The 13,721-nt window shown below is 35.3% G+C and overlaps 1 protein-coding gene across 12 annotated transcripts in view; it reads right to left on the bottom strand.

The window, feature by feature from the left end:
• The window catches only part of ITGB8 (integrin subunit beta 8), a 92,953-nt gene that overhangs the window by 35,584 nt on the left and 43,648 nt on the right, over positions 1-13,721 (bottom strand). For 5 of the 12 annotated variants that reach the window (XM_081536771.1, XM_081536777.1, XM_081536775.1 and 2 more), the window contains one exon: positions 9,383-9,554. In XM_081536771.1, coding sequence (XP_081392897.1) covers positions 9,383-9,554 — 172 coding nt within the window. Of the gene's footprint in view, positions 1-1,041; positions 1,120-7,873; positions 8,026-8,106; positions 8,281-9,382; positions 9,555-13,721 lie in introns of those variants that run through there. The other 7 variants (XM_081536782.1, XM_081536779.1, XM_081536778.1 and 4 more) reach the window with 4 other exon arrangements.

Raw genomic sequence — 13,721 nt, 5'->3', positions numbered from 1 at the left:
GTATATGGTGAAAAAGCCTACCCATGGAAGTGACCTGAAGTTTGGGTAGAGAAGTTTAATTCAGGAGAATGATAGAATCGGGTAGACAGAGCTGAATTGATAATAAATAGAAATGGAGTATGTTGGAAAGTGTAGTTCATGTGGAGGAGCTTGCATTTTAATATGTGGGTCAGCATTTATTTATTTATTTATTTTTATTTGTGTAGTTGTTTTTTAACTGTTGGTTTAGGCATATGGCTGGAGGCATTAGGCACTGGCCACATGGTATTTTCACCTTGGTGGATCATTGTAGTTTATGTTGGCTCTGCCTAAAGATGAATGGCTGCCTATTTTGACAGAGTCACTGAAAAATACATCAGATATTCAGTGTATTGTGTGAGTTGTTATACTGTTGGTTGGTTATCTCAGCCACAGGCAGAGTCTGTACAGAATCAACAAAAGCACAGTCCTTGGAGGCCTGAGCTATTCGGGGAGCTCCAGCCATTCAGAGGCCTTCAGCACATATCAACTGCTCACAGCTGAGCAAGCAAATCCTAGGCTCACTAGCCTCAGCAAAGAAGAGGGCTTTTAGGAACCTTCGCCAAATGACCAGGGTTAGAGGGTGCAGTCTGCTGTGGCTTGATTTTGGATTACATAGATGCTGGCATTAGCGCATGTACCTGGGTCAGTTGAAGACCTCAGCATGGACTGACACCTCAGTGAGACAAATTTTCACTATAGGAGAAAGGAAAATCTTTCTGTACACAGGCTTTTTACTCATTGCTGGAGAGAACAATAATCGCTACTTTAAAACTGCAAGGCACTTGAGTTTCCTAAAAGGTTTTAGCTTTAAGCAGTAAGCTTAAGGTGGGCAGCCCTAAATAGGCTGACCCCAGACCACTCTGCTTGTTAAGGAAGAAGCTGAAGGGGCCAAGCTTAGATTACCACATTTTGCCGATGAGCAAATGACACTCCCTTGTTATGCTCTCAAGTTGGCTTTGGATTGGATAATTGAATATGAAGCAGAAAGCTTCTCTTCATATAAGCAGTAGAAATAAATACCTTTTCATGGGAATATGGATACTATGTCCCTTGATAAAATCCTCATTCAGTTCATAGTGTGGTTCCACCAACACTGAGCTCAAAGGGAAAATGACATTAAAAAGGTTTTGAATATACTGAATGAGAAAAAGTCAAATCTAAAAATAAAACAATATCTGTGGCTATCACCATTGTAATATAAAGTCCAGCAGAAAAGTCTTAAATGCTACTCTGAGAGAGGAGTTATGTGGGGGTGGATTATTTTAGTGAGTAAGAGCTACTAACTGAAGTGATCTATCGAAAATATTTACCACAATATTTGGTATCTAGTAAATTCCCAGATGGCATTAGTGGTAAAGAACCCGCCCGCCAATGCAGGAGACATAAGAGACGCCGGTTTGATCCATGGGTCTGGAAGATCTGCCGTAGGAGGGCATGGCAACCCACTCCAGTATTCTTGCCTGGAGAATCCCATGGACAGAGGAGCCTTGAGGGTTATAGTCCACAGGGTCGCAAAAAGTCAGACACGACTGAAGTGACTTACCACGCATACACAAATATATAGACATTAGTAATTATTACCATTATTGTTACTACTAGATTCTAAGCAACATTAGGATAAGAACTGTTTGTTCATCTCTGAAGCCTCTGATTTGGTACATACATAGCCACTCATAAGTGTTCTTTAAACTATAATTGAAGAATATTTCATACAGCGTTTCAAAAGGCCCACATATATACCGTAGTAAGAAGCTGATATTTATAATTTCTTTTGCATAGTTCAGGAGATCTTAAATATTAATAATTTCTCTCTGTAAGAGGAAAAGAGTATCATCTGGCCCCCAAATATTTATGTCACCACTTATGTTAGCTACAGGAAAGCTTCATCTTCATATTTTGAGATTTTAAAGTCTCTAATCCTACTCCCTTGATTAACTTCAAAGGCAAAAAAAAAGTTTGTGACATAGAATAAGAAAGAGGACTTGGAGGAAAGTTGAGACCTACTTACAGCTATTGCCAATATTGGTTTGAATAGACCAAAGAACTGAAGTTGTTAGAATGAGTTTTAAATCACTCAACTAATGGTGTGAGCACCTCTGAAGAACTAGTTGCAACAAACATGTCTGGACACTAAGAAAAGATAACTAAAAAATATTCTGCATAAGATGAAACTAAAAAGTTGTAAGAAAATATGGAGACATGTAGCAGGAAGAAAGAGCTGTCAATTTCTATTCATTGTCTTTGGGCAGCGGAAGGAGAAAGTCCAAGAATGAGACAGGTTTGAAACAGCAAGGTAGAGACTCCAGCACATTTCTGGATTTCTGTAGGGATAAAATAAGGGATATGGGCCAAGTGTTGAGGAAAAATGCATGACTCTGTATTTTTTTTTTAAGTTTTGAATTCAAGAATACCTGAAGAATCTTACATTTTAAATTAAACTACACTAAATCAGTTTTTTCTTTACATTTTTAAAATGAATCAAGTTTGAAACATTTTCTTCAGTTAGTGAAGTATAAATTATACTAATCCCTGTCATATATTACTTCTGAAGCAGAAATCGAGGATTCTCTTCTCTTCCCTACCCTCCTAAAGATTTCATTTCATTTCACTGTTCTTAGGGATATCAACTAGGATCAGTGACATATTTCTGTTATTATTTCTCCATAAGATTGATAGGTAAAAATAAGAAAAAGAGGTATAGTGTAAGAAGTAGAAAGTAAAAGAAAGTGTCTTTTTAAAATCTCATTTAAAATATTTGATTGTGTGTATTTTGTACATATTCTTAATATTCTTTTAAAAGCTTAGTCAGTATATGATGTAATAGAAATATCCATAAAAGCTTTTAAAAATTCTTAATAGATGCTACATAGAAGGTCATGAGTTTTTATCAGACAAAAATAAAGTGATTATCTATAAATAAATCTAACAAATAAATATCAGTATTAGGGAATAAACATATTTTACACATAGTATGCATTATAACAGACCCTCAACTCTTATCTCTGTGTTAGAGTGTAAAGGAGTTTTACATCATAAGGAATGAGGTTAATATATATATATATATGGAATTGGTAAAATTCCAGATACAGCTTTATATATTATGCCCCAAAGCTAACATGAGTTGATGCCACAGTGCATTTTTAGATGAATTTATTAAACCTATTTTAATAATTATTTGCTATATATGCAGATTATAAAAATATAGTTTTTCATAGCTATAGGAAGGATAGCTTATACACACTAGACAATTATAGTGTTTTCATAAACAAATTCATTAGAATTGACTAAAATCAAGCCCCATAATGATTTCACCAATCTCTGGGGACAAAACCTCCGCATTATCTCTCAAGTCTGGCCATTTTTCTCCTGCATTGTTACCACCACTGCCATTGCTTATCTATAGCACCGAAGCAATTTCTCAAGTTTTGAACTATTATTTTATATTTTCAGGAGGATTCAGTCACCATTATGACTACAACAGAGAACAAACTAAATTCATGTAAGTGTATAAATTTAAATGTAACATAAAAGTAGAAAAAATGCACCTTGTAATTTTCAAATCTTAAGTATTTAAAAAAGAGCAGTTCAGTTCAGTCGCTCAGCCGTGTCTGACTCTTTGCGACCCCATGAATCGCACCACGCCAGGCCTCCCTGTCCATCACCAACTCCCGGAGTTTACCCAAACCCATGTCCATCGAGTTGGTGATGCCCTCCAGCCATCTCATCCTCTGTCGTCCCCTTCTCCTCCTGCCCCCAATCCTTCCCAGCATTAGGGTCTTTTCCAATGAGTCAGTTCTTCACATGAGGTGGCCAAAGTATTGGAGTTTCAGCTTCAACATCAGTCCTTCCAGTGAACACCCAGGACTGATCTCCTTTAAGATGGACTAGTTGGATCTCCTTGCAGTCCAAGGGACTCTCAAGAGTCTTCTCCAACACCACAGTTCAAAAGCATCAATTCTTCGGCACTCAGCTTTCTTCACTGTCCAACTCTCACATCCATACATTACCACTGGAAAAACCACAGCCTTGACTAGACGGACCTTTGTTGGCAAAGTAATGTCTCTGCTTTTAAATATGCTATCTAGGTTGGTCATAACCTTCCTCCCAAGGAGTAAGCGTCTTTTAATTTCATGGCTGCAGTCACCATCAGCAGTGATTTTGGAGCCCCAAAAACTAAAGTCTGATACTGTTTCCACTGTTTCCCCATCTATTTCCCATGAAGTGCTGGGACCAGATGCCATGATCATAGTTTTCCGAACGTTGAGCTTTAAGCCAACCTTTTCACTCTCCTCTTTCACTTTCATCAAGAAGCTCTTTAGTTCTTCACTTTCTGCCATAAGGGTGGTGTCATCTGTATATCTGAGGTTATTGATATTTCTCCTGGCAATCTTGATTCCAGCTTGTGTTTCTTCCAGCCCAGTGTTTCTCACGATGTATTCTGCATATAAGTTAAATAAGCAGGGTGACAATATACAGCCTTGACGTACTCCTTTTCCTATTTGGAACCAGTCTGTTGTTCCATGTCCAGTTCTAACTGTTGCTTCCTGACCTACATACAGGTTTCTCAAGAGACAGATCAGATGGTCTGCTATTCCCATCTCTTTCAGAATTTTCCACAGTTTATTGTGGTCCACACAGTCAAAGGCTTTGGCATAGTCAATAAAGCAGAAATAGATGTTCTTCTGGAAGTCTCTTGCCTTTTCGATGATCCAGTGGATGTTGGCAATTTGATCTCTGGTTCCTCTGCCTTTTCTAAAACCAGCTTGAACATCTGGAAGTTCACGTATTGCTGAAGCCTGGCTTGGAGAATTTTGAGCATTACTTTACTAGCGTGTGAGATGAGTGCAATTGTGCTGTAGTTTGAGCATTCTTTGGCATTGCTTTTCTTTGGGATTGGAAGGAAAACTGACCTTTTCCAGTCCTGTGGCCACTGCTGAGTTTTCCAAATTTGCTGGCATATTGAGTGCAGCACTTTCACAGCATCATCTTTCAGGATTTGAAATAGCTCAACTGGAATTCCATCACCTCCACTAGCTTTGTTCATAGTGATGCTTCCTAAGGCCCACTTGACTTCACATTCCAGGATATCTGGCTCTAGGTGAGTGATCACACCATCGTGATTATCTGGGTCATGAAGATCTTTTTTGTACAGTTCTTCTGTGTATTCTTGCCACCTCTTCTTAATATCTTCTGCTTCTGTTAGGTCCATACCATTTCTGTCCTTTATCGAGCCCATCTTTGCATGAAATGTTCCCTTGGTATCTCTAATTTTCTGGAAGAGATCTCTAGTCTTTCCCATTCTGTTGTTTTCCTCTATTTCTTTGCATTGATCGCTGAGGAAGGCTTTCTTATCTCTCCTTGCAATTCTTTGGAACTCTGCATTCAGAGGGGAATGTCTTTCCTTTTCTCCTTTGCTTTTCACTTCTCTTCTTTTCCCAGCTACTTGTAAGGCCTCCTCAGATAGCCATTTTGCTTTTTTGCATTTCTTTTCCATGGGGATGGTCTTGATCCCTGTCTCCTGTACAATGTCACGAACCTCTGTCCATAGTTCATCAGGCACTCTGTCTATCAGATCTAGTCCCTTAAATCTATTTGTCACTTCCACTGCATAATCATAAGGGTTTTGATTTAGGTCATACCTGAATGGTCTAGTGGTTTTCCCTACTTTCTTCAATTTAAGTCTGAATTTGGCAATAAGGCTATTAGTCATATTTTTAGTGGCAAATAATATATGATAGGCCTCATCTGTAAGCTGTTGAAAGTTAACATTCAGTGAGAAAAGTAAGCAAATTTGTATGATGGAGCAAATCACACACAAAACAGAGAGGTAAAGATAGTTAATAAACGTAAGAAAAAGGTTCAAGCTTTCTAGTACTAGGAACAGAACAAAAGAAAATAGATTTTGGACCAGTTACACTTAACTGAAGAGATTGAAAAGAATGAGAAATAGGTGAAATTGATTCTGGAAAGCCTAACTGGATATGAATTTTTCTTGTGAATAATCTAATAATATATATAAACTAGTAAATCTATGACTAGAAATGTATCCTAAATAAACAGGTTATCATATATACATGGAGAGACAGACAGATATAGATACAAACGTGTTTAATGAGTAGCATTGAATATTTGTACCAACAAAGTGCATTCAAGTTTCATTGGGATTGTCTTACATTTATTGATTCACTTTGATTTTGTTATATTAGTGGAATATATATCTATATAAAACTGTAATTGTTATAATATTATTTTCCTTTTCAGAAACATAGAATTCTTCTGCATTTATTCATACTGGCTTTTAGGTAGCACAATGGACTCTACATATTTTTTAGAAAGTGTTTTGCCAGACAGTTTACGTTTTAGGTTGCTGCTTTGAAATAATTTCTTTTAGATTACATTTAATACTACATAGGAAATTCACTGATTTTTGAATATTTAAAAATTTTCCTTCCCAGCCTTTAAACTTTAATGTTAGTTTTGTTTGATTTGCTTGGATTTCTGTGTAGATATATAAGATTAATTTTGCTTTATCTTTTCAATATGTTTATAACTTGTATTTCATTTTCTTGTCTGATTGCTTTTATATAAAACTTTCAGAAGGATTTTAATATGTATTAACAAAGTATTCTTCAATTTCATTTGGGCAGGAATGGACACTAAATTTTATTGTATGATTTCTGGCATAGATAGCAATATATATTTTTCTTCTTTTGGCAAACTAAGATAATAAAAAATACATTGATTTTAAGATAATCAACTACTGTAGGGTAAATCTACTTATATGGTGACATTGTTCTTATTGTTCTTATTATCACATGAGGCTTAACTTAATTCTTTAAAATGTTATTAGGGATTTGGTCCTAAAGTTATGATAACTTGAAAAAATTGAGTAGCTTCTTTCTATGCCTTCTCAAAAACCATGGGAGAATTTATGCAGCCTAGGGACAATGTGTTCCTTGAATGTTTAGGTGAACATTAAAGTGTATTTCCCATGAAAATATTTAGACCTAATGTTTTTAAGGAGAGTTTCTTTTAGAATTTTCTTAACTTCTTATGTCTTTATTAGATTTCTTAGAGTTCTACTTCTTGAGTCAATTTTAGTCGTCTATATTCTCCTAGGAAATTATTTTTATCGTAATTTATATATTTTACCATTTTTAATATATTTTACCATTTTTAATATTTTGAAGTTTTTTCCCCCAATATTTTTTTCTCTGGTCATAGTCTGTGTAATTAGGTCATTTGCTTTGGGTCTTCTTTTTCTAGTTAGCTTTGCCAACAATTTAGCTATTAGATTTATACATTCATTTCCTTTTTAATTTATATTTTTTATTTCATTTCATTTTGGTTTTTTCTTAACTAATTAATTTCTTCCTCTTGTTTTACTTACAGTTACTTTGTTTTTGTTGTTCCTGTGTCTTTATTTGTATGCTTCATTCTTTTTCAATGATAAAAGCATTTAAAGTTCTGAGTTTTCCTGAGAGCAACTTTGAACATATCCCATTATGTTCTGATGTGTGCTGTTGTTATTATCATTATTATTAAATTGTCTGTGACTAGAATTTTGATTTATTCTTGGAGATAGAATTTATTTAGGAGAAGCTTTCCTTAGTTTCTCTATTATTTAATATTTGTTAATCATCTTATATTGGTTTCAAGTTTTATTGCAAGGTGTTCAGAGATGTTGGCCTATAAAAACATTTTCACTTTTTGGAGTTCAGTTTTTTTGTATAAAATAAAATTAATTTCTAAAACTATTTCATGGACTTTGAAAATATTATTTTATATATCAAGGACTATGGACTGAATTTTGTGCCTCCCCCCAAATTTATATATTAAAACCCTAACTCACAATATGGTAATACTTGGAGATGGAGCCTTTGGGAGTTGATTAGATTTAGATGATGTTTAGGGTCGAGTCCTCATGATGGAATCAGTGCACTTATATGTAGATGCAACAGAGCGTTCCTTTTCTATCTGTCACTCTCTCCCCCTTCAGAAACTGAATCTGGCAGTGCCTTGATGGCAGATTTTCTAGGTCCTAGAACTGTGAGATAATAAATTTCTTTTGTTTAAGCTACTTACTATATGGTATTTCGTTATGGCAGCAATAGAATGTGGCAAGTGTCATAATACCAACCCAGTTACTTTCATTTTTGTGTATCCCTTTGCAGCTGATATTCATTTATGTCCATAGTAGTCTGTATAATTGTTTGATATGGTGACGTGCACAGTTTTAATTGGAAGCTGGGAGTATGCCTAGGGCCAAGAAAGAAATGAACTTTGTTATTCTGGTAATCAAAGAGTCTGAGAAAAATAGCTTGGAATTGGGAGGGCATTTGTCAATAATGGTTATTCAAAAATTTAAGTAACAGGACAAGACCACCCAAAATGAAATATTGAAGGCTTGAAGGCAACTGCATACCACTTAAAACTAAATGTATCTAATTTAGTGATGCATATCTTTGTACTTGAACTTATCTTGCCATATGCAGTTTGTTCGTTGAGATTCTCTGGCACCAAAGAAAATGAATAATTTCCAGTGGCCTACTACATGTGCCAAACTGTGGAATACAAATGTATGGAAGGACAAGTATTAGAGAAGTATCGGAGGAAAAGTGCATGTTACTCTCAGGGACTAAAGCAGCTCAAGTTAATTATGATAATTATGAATTATAGTTTTGTTTTTAAAAGCTTATCACAAAGGCTCTAAGACTAATTCACATCTCTTACTAATTAATCAACTAACAAATTAGCAAACACTTACAGAATGCTTACTACATGCCAGCACTCTGATAGGCATTTGAAAAACAGAATGGAATAAAACATGTTCTTCTTCTTATACAGAGCTGGCAGTGTCCTAGGAACACAATTATAGTATAATGTGATCAAGACTGGAAACACATAATTATAATATAGCGTGGTCAGGTTTGCAGAGAATGTCCGAGGCCACACAGCTAGCTAGCTATAGGCACAAGAAAGACTAGAATTGTGATTTCTTGATTCTGAGCCCACTGTTATTTCTACAGCAATAATACTGCCTGTCATAAAATGTTAAATATGAACAAATAAAGCTAGATAGGGGCTTCCCAGGTGACTCAGTGGTAAAGAATCTGCCTGCCAATGCATGAGACACAGGAGATATGAGTTTGATCCCTTGGTTAGGAAGATCCTTTGGTGAAGGAAATGGCAACCCACTCCAGTATTCTTGCCTGGGAAATCCCATGGACAGAGGAGCCTGGTGGGCTATAGTCAATGGGGTTGCAAAGAGTCAGACAGGACTGAGCACACATACAGCAACAAAGGCCAGATATAATTCTAACTTAAGAATAAACATTGATTTATTTGAAAATAACCATACCTTGATGCAGCTGGATCAGCACTTCTCCTGGTGTCACCTGGGTATTAATTTGATTTTCACTTGGTATTACACGCACAGAAGGGTATTCTATTAAATCAATCGAGCAGCCTTTGTGTATTAAATTGGAAACAATGTCACAACGTTCATTCTTTGATCCACCTGAAATGAAATCCTGTTTAAAAGAAGGAAAATCACTCATGTTTTAGTGCATCCCAGTTATAACCAAAGAAAACCACATAATGAGTACTACCAAGAAACCATCTTCCAATATTGTACAAATTATATGACTATTAAGAATAGCTGCATGTTTCCAATAAGAATACTGGCAAATTTGTCTTAAATAAGTCTAATTTCTAAATCTTATTTTGAAAGAAAAAATGAATATTAAAAAGGAGATTTAAACCAAGTACTTTAAATATCCTTAACTGATCACTGTAAAATTTTACCAATTTAATTCTTTCTAAATATTTTACTTTGGAAATACTGCTCCAGAAGAAAATTTAGGCAAAATAGACCATTCAGTGTGGTTCTGCATGTAAGTTTTAACTCTCAAAGAACCCAACTGGTCTGTTTACTATATTCTATTATATTTGGAATGTGGGAGCAAGTCCTCAGAAATCATGTGCCTAATTAGGTACCAAAATTCATAAAAGAATGAACTAGAAATCTATATTTCTTGGACTGAAAATTCCCTCTCTTCTTATACACATAATAGCATGTAAGTAATTCAGTAAACCAAGGAAGATGCTACAGTGAGTCTGGGAGATATAAAATTGCAGCTCAGATTCTCCTGATTTTGCAGCTGAATCTTGAACTTTCATTACAAGTCAGTATTGGTTGGTTCATGCTAATTCCATAGCCATCCAATAAACTTGGAATTAGTTGAGCGAGCTTAAAATTTATCTTGACTGAGAAAAATTTAATATTTTTATTTGTCATGTAACCAGTTTTTCTCCCTAAGAACAGGAAATGTATTGAAAAGTATAGAAATATAGTTTATCATATATAATGTTGGCCTGAATTATTTGGGATATTTGCTTACATATTAGCTGAATATTTGCTTAGTGATCTTCCTGTTCAACTGATTCAAAAAATTGCATTTCCAATCAATTATTCATTCAATCAAAAAAGTATTGATTGAATACTAACTCAGGGACAGTAGTTTTGTTAGGTACTGAGGATGCAGAATGGAACAAGACGGATAGAGTCCCTGTTTAAGTCAGCAGACCATCAGAGAATTCAGCCATTAAGTGAGTTAATGTAATTATCATAGGCATTAAATTTAGAGGAAGCAAAGAATGTCATAGAGTTATGGAGAAAGGAGATTATCAAGTTTAATATTACTTGAATGTGAGATCACTAATTGTGAATACAGAGATCCCTAGCACTGATGAAGAATTAGATGGAATGGAGGTAGGCAGTATAAAAACATTCATATAAGGATTTTAATTTAATTCTTCTCTCAATTTAGAACAAGGGTTGGAAAACTAGAGACAGTGAGACAAACACAACCATAGCTTGTTGATGTGTGGCTTGAGTGTTAAAAAATACTTTTTACATTTTTAAAATGCTGTAAAACAATAAAAAAGAAGAAGGATGCACAACAGAGACAGTATGTGGCACAACAATGTTTAGTATGTTACCCTTCACAGTACTGATTCTGAATTAGAGTGTGGTGCACAGTTATAATATAAATATAATTAAAGACAAGAAAGAATATATTCTTTTCAGTCAAGATCTCCAGGTGTCATTGGTGAATGACTTCATGGGAATAAAAAAAATTGCCTTGCTGATGGCCACACACCTAGATTTTAGCCTGAAATTTAAAATGTTTAAAGCCTTAATTTCTCATTTCCAAATTTATCCTATCTGTTGATAAAACTTAGGGGTACAAAATGTAAGATTTAGTTCTTAAACAACTTGGAGCTACTCAAAGAATGGTGGCATATACTGCTAGATTTATGGGGCTAGATGAGGGGATCTCATCTGTCCTTAGAGCCTGGGGAATACTGAGGGCATATAGGGCTTGGTACATGTATGCTCATTCATGCCTCCCATGACAGGCCACAGACCAAAGGCCACATGTGTTTTACAAAAGTAAAAACTGCAGGACTTCAAATTAGGAAAGTAAATAAGGTACAAATGACGCTGATTTTTCTTTTTGGCCAGAATTTTGTGATTTATATATATAGAATGAAAGAGAAAGGAGGGTGGTTAATTCACTGCAACTATACTTCAAGCTATATCACTTGACCTTTAAATGTCAAATCATTTTGCTGAAATAGGCAAAAAAGTCTCAATTGTTTTGCAGTGTCTGAATCAGCATGGCTGTTTTTACTTTACTATAAAAAGTAAGTTAGAAGTACGTTGCCAATTTGACAGTTAGATTTGAAAAGGGAAGAAAAGATCGTGGCATCAAAACAAAGAATGGAATGTTGCCCCTACCCACTGTGGCCTACTTTCCACTTTGTATAAAAGAAAAGAATTTGAAACCACACCCTTTTAACTTTTGGTGTTTTAAGTCATTTTAATGTCTTCTAATTCTTATATTTTGCTTTTTTTACAAGAAATACTTGAGCAAAATCATCCTCCCAACTGTCTGCATCTAAAACCTACTTGAGAATGAAACACCCAGATTGACGTTATTACCCTAGCTGACTTTTCATCAGTTGTTGCTTTCATCCATTTAATGTAATAATCTGGAGATATAAATAGGAAAAGTTTTTTCTTGTACTCATTTCTGAGTCTTTTCTATGCTCCAAGCATGGAAATCTGCATAGAAATGAAAAGATTCTATCATTTTCCTTTTTAACAGTGAAAGCTCTTTGTATTGGGTTGGCCAAAAAGTTTGTTCGAGTTTTTCAGTAAGCTGACATGAAAAATCTGAATGAACTTTTTGGCCAACCCAATATTATATTTTAGTTTAATTATGTTCGAAGGCTGACCTGAAAACTTCTGGCTATGCAATCACAACCTGTGTCTGACGTATCAGGCAGAAAAGGAAGCGAAGCCTTTAAAACTTTCACATATATTTGTCTCTTTTTCCCCACATAGATATGTCAAGCCTTTCACATATGTTAAAAGGAATATGAAACATTGAACTAGATAATATTAATACACTCTTGTCTGTCCTAAGTATTTTCCAGTTACTTTTATGTAACATGGAGAGAAAGAGAAGTCAAAATATATAAAATCACAGATTAACATGCTACACAAGAATGCAGACAAATTGATTATACTCTATTTTCTAGTGAACTTTTACTTTTGTCCAGCTTTGAGAATTATAAAAACCAGGCTTAAGTTATTTTTGCTTATCTTTTCTGATCATGAACAGAGAAAAAAGTGCATCTTCCTTTCTTGTCCCTCTACCCTTGCTGGATGAGAAATAAAACCATCAGTTGCATATGTGCCTAAATGGTGGGTGATCTTGCAAAAATAACCGTAGCATTTTTCCTGTCAATGATATCAGGTCAGCATGTAGGGAGTGGACAGCTCCTTCTGTTAATGATATGGCCAGTGACTTTTTTTAAAATTAATTAATTTATTTATTGAAGGATAATTGCTTTACAGACTTTTGTTGTTTTCTGTCAAAACTCAACATGAATCAGCCATAGGCATACATATATCCCCTCCCTTTTGAACCTCCCTCCCATCTGCCTCCCCATCCCGCCACTCTAGTTGATACAGAGCCCCTATTTGAGTTTCTCAAGCCATACAGCAAATTCCTGTTGGCTATCTATTTTACATATGGTAATGTAAGTTTCCATGTTACTCTTTCCATACATCTCCCCCCTCCTCCCCTGTCCATAAGTCTATTCTCTATGTCTGTTTCTCCATTGCTGCCCTATAAATAAATTCTTCAGTACCGTTTTTCTAGATTCCAGATATATCATTTAGCATATGATATTTACCTTTCTCTTTATGACTTACTTCACTCTGCATAATAAGTTCTAGGTTCATCCACCTCATCAGAACTGACTCAAATGCATTCCTTTTTATGGCTGAGTAATATTGCATTGTGTTTATGTACCACAACTTCTTTATCCATTCATCTAGGTTGCTTCCATGTTCTAGCTATTGTAAATAGTGCTGCAGTGAACGATGGGATACATGTGTCTTTTTCAATTTTGGTTTCCTCAGAGTATAAGCCTAGGGATGGGATTGCTGGGTCATATGGTGGTTTATTCCTGGTTTTTTAAGAAATCTCCATACCGTCTTCCATACTGGCTGTACCAATTTATATTCCCACCAATAGTGCAAGAGCATTCCCTTTTCTCCACACCCTGTCCAGTATTTATTGTTTGTAGACTTTCTGATGATGACCATTGTGACCAGTGTG

Source organism: Giraffa tippelskirchi, chromosome 10 (genome assembly GCF_054371585.1).
Source record: "Giraffa tippelskirchi isolate mGirTip1 chromosome 10, T2T-mGirTip1v1.2.pri, whole genome shotgun sequence".
NCBI lineage: Eukaryota > Metazoa > Chordata > Mammalia > Artiodactyla > Giraffidae > Giraffa > Giraffa tippelskirchi.
Note: the sequence above shows the minus strand (reverse complement) of the source record. Positions and strands in the feature narration are given on the sequence as shown.